A 6,156-nucleotide genomic window follows, 5' to 3' on the forward strand; every position below is an offset into this window, starting at 1 on the left:
TTCTATGCAGAACACCAACACAAACAAAACTTTTGGCTAAACAAAAGGTGAATTTACACTAGGGACGTTCAACTACAACCTTCTTCTCATTACAAAAACCAAACGGTACAATCGCACAAGGTCTACATAGCAGAAAACACAAGAGTTAATCAGCTAGAATTGTACACACAACACGACCATCGATCCAACGAACTCCCTAAAAAACCGCGTGTTTTACACTTTACGGGTCTGTCTAGGACACATCTAGATGTGACATAACTATGTCACATCTAAGCTGATGTCCACTCTGTTTGTGGTCTATTTTTTTTTATCCTAATTTTTTTATTTTTTATTGCTACATTATATACTTGTAGGAGCTTAGATGTGATATCCTTAAAAAACATCTAGATGTGAATTAGACAAACTGTTTACACTACTGGTTAATCAACCAAGGTCCAATTAATCAAGAGCTATCGTGTCAGTAGCCACCTCGGCCCACCAACTGGTATCCGCCGACCCCCGTCGCCGGCCGCTGGTTGGCATTGGTCACGTACTGCCGCACGGGGTCCTCCGCCACGGGCACCGCCGGCAGCCCCGCCGCGGTGAGCTGGTACTGCTGCATCACCAGCACGGACACCATCTTGGAGAACTCGGACGACACCAGCAGGTCCCCGATCGGCCCCAGCTCCGGCGACTCCATCCAGTCGGACAGCGCCGACGTGAGCGGCGAGCTCTCCTCGCCGGGGTGCCTGCCGACGATGTACAGCTCGTGCGCGTTGCCCAGGTTCCGGATGGCCGCCATGGTCTCCTCGCTGTTGGCCACCACCTGCTCCACGTACACGATGGCCTCGTTGCCCACGTTGCGCGACCGGAACTCGTTGAGGTACTCCTCGTCCATCTGCCGCTCCGTCTTGGGCACGTCGGGCACGATGGTGATGGCGCGCGAGCCGGACGGCACGGACGACGGCGGCGCCACCGCCGGCGGCGGCGCCGTGTAGCCTGGCGGGATGAAGCGGACGATGGCGAGGCAGACGCCGGGGTTCTCCACCATCCGCCACGCGTAGGCGAGCCCCTCGCGGTCGTCCGGCCCGCCGAAGAAGAGGAGCGCCATGCGGTGCACGCTGGACAGGCGCGCCGCGGGGGCGCTGAGGCCGCGGTCGACGAGGATGCCGACGGAGCAGGGCGCCGAGTTGAGGATGCTCTCGTTGAAGCCCTTGAGGGCGGGGTGGATGGGCTCCATGCCGCCGTCCACCGTCTGCTGCTTGTGGAACGGGAGCACGATGAGCGACACGTGCTTGTCCTCCGCCAGCACCGACACGTCCTCGTGCATCGTCTGGTACGGCGACACCGCCGTCAGCGCCTGGACCGACACGCCGGCTGCTCGTGGACAATGCATTCATGATTCACGTCAGGTCACACGTCGTTGCATTGCATCGATCGATCTCAACGGAAGGCATACGAGGACTACTGACCGACGCTCTCCTCGTAGTTCTCGAAGGCGTTGAAGATGTGCTCGCTGGCGCTGGTGCTGGCGCTGCGGTTCTGGTTGGCGGCGGTGTGGTGGGCGGCGAGCATGTTTGACGCGCGCCCGGTGAGCTCCACTAGGTGGAGCGCGTAGATGAATAGGGGGGAGCGCTTGCTCGGGTTGGAGAGCTCGAGGAGGGAGATGATGGACGGCACGTTGCGGGTGGTGTGCACGCACGCCAGCATGCGCAGCTCCGCGTCGTGCTTCGACCGCTGCAGGTTGCGCCGCTTGTACCCGACCAGCCGCCGCGCCGGACGGTACACCGTGGTCACCACCGGCGTCACCAGCGCCGTCATCGCCACCGACACCAGCACCATCACCGCGAACGACTCATCGTCCAGCACCTGCAACCACAACAACACCGACCCATGTCACGTTCGCCCGCTAGCTAGTTGCAAATTGAAATTGTTCAAATCCGCGCGAGAGATGAAGATGGTCACCTGCTTGTCCCTTCCGATGTTGAGGACGATCATCTCGACGAGCCCCCTGGTGTTCATGAGGAAGCCGAGGGCGACGCCGTCGCGGAAGGTCATGGTGTAGGAGATGGCGATGAGGATGGTGCCCATGATCTTGGCGAAGCTGGCCATGACGAACACCAGCACCAGGAGCCCCGCGGTGACCGGGTCGCGCACCCGGGTCACGTTGGTGCGGAGGCCACTGATGGCGAAGAAGAGCGGGAGCAGCAGCCCCATCACGAAGTCCTCCAGCTTCTCGATCAGCACCACGCCGAGCTCCCCGCTGGGTATCACCAGCCCGTAGACGAAGGCGCCGAACACGGAGTGGATGCCGATGGCGTCGGTGCACACGCCGGAGATCATGACGCCGGTGAGTATGAGCGTGACCTGCACGTCGCTGATGGTCTCGCCCTCGGGGATGCGGCGGACGATCCACCACATGACCGGGCGCACGACGTAGAAGCACGCCAGCACGAACGCCACGCCGGAGAGGAGCACGTAGAGGGAGGAGAACGGGGTGCTGTTCACGTCGGAGATGGCGATGGCGAGCGCGAGCAGGATCCAGGCGCACATGTCGTTGACGATGGCCGCGGACATGGCGATCTTGCCGAGGTCCGAGTTGAGCAGCTTGATCTCGGCGAGGATCCGGGCGAGCACCGGGAAGGCCGTGACGGAGAGCGCGACGCCGAGGAAGAGCAGGAAGGAGGCCTGGTGCACGTTCTTGGACACCTGGTGCCGGAAGATGAAGGAGGTGGCGGTGCCGATGCAGAAGGGCAGCGCCATGCCGGCCACGGCGATGATGACGGCCTTCTTCCCGGAGCGCTTGATGACGTTGACGTCCATCTCGAGGCCGACCAGGAAGAGGAAGTAGAGAAGGCCCAGGTGCGCCACCGTCTCCAGGGTGAGCAGGCTCCGGCCCGGGAACACGGTGGCCGCCCACGTCCCGACCTGCCCCATCACCGACGGGCCCAGGATGACGCCGGCCTGCAGCACATACGTACGTCCGTTGAGCAAGCAAGCAAGCAGAATCCTGTTCTCAATTAATGGAGGCAGGGCACGTACGAGGATCTCAGCGATGACGCGGGGCTGGCGGAAGGGCTTGAGGAGGAGGACGAGGAGGCGGGTGGTGCCGACGATGACGGCCGTCTGGAGGATGAAGATGGGGAGGGAGAACTCCAGCGGGTTGACGCCCTCCCAGATGCCGTACGTGGTGACCTTCATGGGCGAGTAGCACACCACCGCCGCCGCCGCCGCGCCGGAGCCGGTCATCCCGGCGGCGGCGGCGGCCTGCTCCATCGGCGCCGTGACGTCGCCACCGCCGGGTAACGTGTCGGTCATCTCGGCGCATGGGACGACGCCGAGCTCTCGTGCGTGGGCGCCGCGCTCTGCTCCCTTGGGCGCGCGCGCGCGGGCCGCGGGTTCGCTGGATTTCGCGACAGAGAGGAGTGTGGCTGGTTCACGAACGGTGGAAACGGTCAAAGTGAAGAGAGAGAGAGAGAGAGAGAGAGAGAGAGAGAGAGAGAGAGAGAGGGAGCGTATGGGCGCGCGCGGCGGTGAGTGGGAGAGGAGCTGCTAATTTCGGCCGGAGCAATGCTACACACACGGACTGATTTTTAGGGAATCAACGGATTGGCACACATCCCACTGAAAATCAAGGGGGTGGGGAGAGATTAGTATAGAAAAAGGTAAATACATCAGGAGTCATAGAACTTGCACGTAATGGTCAGTTTGGTGCATAAACTTGCAAAATACGTGTTTCTAGTCATCAAACTTGCGTGGACATGCAAATACGGTCACATTTTCCGTACACGGATGTATTCACTGCCTATATGGCATGCCAGCATGACCGGGGCCCATTGTCAGTGGCTGAAGCGTTGTGCATGTAATATTTTTTGTAGAAGCACCTTCAAGTTTTTTTAAACTTCGTACAAAAGCCCTCCAACACAGGTAATGTTAAATAGTATTCCGCTGGGTCCTGCCCGTCAGTGTGCGTTGTGAATAATTTGGACTAGAAAATAGGTCTGAGGGAGTTCGAACCATCGACTAGCTGTAATAGCGCTAGAGTAGTAACCACACCACCGTTGTTGTTTACACGGACTACCAATGTGTAGATCCTTTAGGCTAAATAAAGGTACACATTTAGAATTATATTTTCTTTTGTCAACATTTTCAAATTTAAATTATTAAAATTCAAACATATTTTCCGCTGATTTGTCTGAAAGGAAATTACGGACATTCATTCTGCACTATATTTTGCTTTTTAGATTTTGTAACTTAAAATTATTAGAATTCAAGCAAATTTTTAGTTGACTTGTCTGGAAAATTTACGTACATTCATTCTGGCCTATATTTTTCAATCTAGTTTTCCAATTTAAAATTATTCAAATTCAAACAAAATTCTGTTGATATGTTTGAAAGAAATTTATGTACATTCATTATGGACTATATTATCTTTTGTTTGGGTTATTCAAATTCTTAAAAAGGTTGTTTTGTTAAAAAAAATGTACATTCATTCTGACCTATATTTTCTTTAATCAAGATTTTTAAATTTAAAGTTATTCAAATTCAAACAGAAATTTCTTTTGATTTGTCCAAAGGAAATTATTTACATTCAATCTAAAGTACACTTTACTTTATCTAGGTTTTTTAATTTAAAAGTATTCGATTTCAAAAAAAAAATTAGTTGATTTGCCCGCAAACATACATTCATTCTGCACTATATTTTGTTTTATCTAGATTTTCTAAAAAAAATTGAATTCTAAGGCGCATTTGTAGCAAACCCCTCGTATCATGCCGACCCATAAAATAATCGTCAGTTTACGATTTTGCGCCAAAAAGTTGTCTGAATAGACACGGTAAACACACCATAAAGATCCGCATATAAGGGGTCTGCTACAGATACTCTAACGGAAATTGGTTGATTTGTCCGTAAAAAATACATGCATTCATTCCGAAAAATACTCAAATTCAAAAGAGAAATCTATTCAATCTGTCCAAAAAAATTATCTAGGATATAAGTTGTTTTCTTACATAGAAAAAACGAAAGCAAAATACATAAGATAAATTGCATTTATCTTTTTATGTGTCATTGTGACCGGATGGTTCGAACCGGGGCTTCCACCTTTTCACCAGTCCTTTTCTGGTTTTGATTTCTATTTTAATTAGGACGGTCCTCATATATAAAGCTAATTGTGCACGTTAGACGTCAAACGTCAGTTAGCTGATTGGCGGGCAATATGCGTGCGAATTGCGGGTGTGGTCGAATCCCATCCATACTGATCCATCCTTTTTTTCCGTTTTACTTCAGAATTTTTTGTGTAAATAAATGAAATGCAAGGGTGCTTTCTGAAAAAAAACACATGCGGATTACCCACCTCCTCAGCCACTGACAGCGGGCCCATGTAATGTTGGCACGCCGCGCTACGGTAGAAAGCACCGTATTTGCACGCCCACGCAAGTTTGATGACTAGAAACATGTATTTTACAAGTTTATGCACCAAACTGACCGTCGCGTGCAAGTTCTATGACTACCCGTGTATTTACCTCGTATGGAAACAGCCGGTAAAACTCTGTAAAATGCCCGGCTCTTTAGAGAAGATAATACAAAGTACATGTGAAGTACAAGGGATTGAATATGTTCTACGATAAGCCTGACCCCGATTTATATAACATACCGGGGCCTGGGTCGCCTGATCGATGCAGACATATCCCTCCGTGGCTCCGATATCTATGGATTGTGCTCTAAGTCTTGGATCTTCATGTAATTTGCTATCGGTCACCCAAAGTGGCCCAGGAGCATGGGGGTCATAGCCCAAACCACCAGGTCGGGAACCGACATGGCGAGGAGCCCCTTGGCCGGGACACCGGCAAGCGGCAACCAACTACATATTTGACTCCAACCCTAGTTGACGACCATCAATCAATCATCAAGACACATCCTACGCAACCGCCAGAGGGATCTCCCTTCTTGTCGGGAGGCCTCTCCCTCCATAGCCTCATCATCACAACAACATCCACACAAGAGGAGGATAAGGAGGCACCGCCACTGTCACTAGGCGCTGGCCCTAGGTCATGCGTGCCGGCCACCACCTATATCTTTCTCCTTTCTCATGTATTTTGTAAGACTGTACATGGTGATGACATCCATGAACCATTCCTTTTTGTGTAGTTATTCATCTATGTTTGAGGGATTGATCC

The 6,156-nt window shown here is 52.4% G+C and overlaps 1 protein-coding gene across 1 annotated transcript; it reads right to left on the reverse strand.

The window, feature by feature from the left end:
- Positions 1-317: 317 nt before the first annotated feature.
- Positions 318-3,399, reverse strand: LOC125536432 (cation/H(+) antiporter 15-like). Its single transcript, XM_048699660.1, has 4 exons — positions 3,022-3,399; positions 1,945-2,943; positions 1,452-1,848; positions 318-1,356 (listed from the first exon to the last, which is right to left on the reverse strand). Exons 1-4 carry the CDS (start codon positions 3,295-3,297, stop codon positions 458-460), a joined length of 2,571 nt encoding a protein of 856 aa, XP_048555617.1. The 5' UTR covers positions 3,298-3,399; the 3' UTR covers positions 318-457.
- Positions 3,400-6,156: the final 2,757 nt, after the last annotated feature.

This window comes from Triticum urartu, chromosome 1 (assembly GCF_003073215.2).
Source record: "Triticum urartu cultivar G1812 chromosome 1, Tu2.1, whole genome shotgun sequence".
Classification (NCBI taxonomy): Eukaryota; Viridiplantae; Streptophyta; class Magnoliopsida; order Poales; family Poaceae; genus Triticum; species Triticum urartu.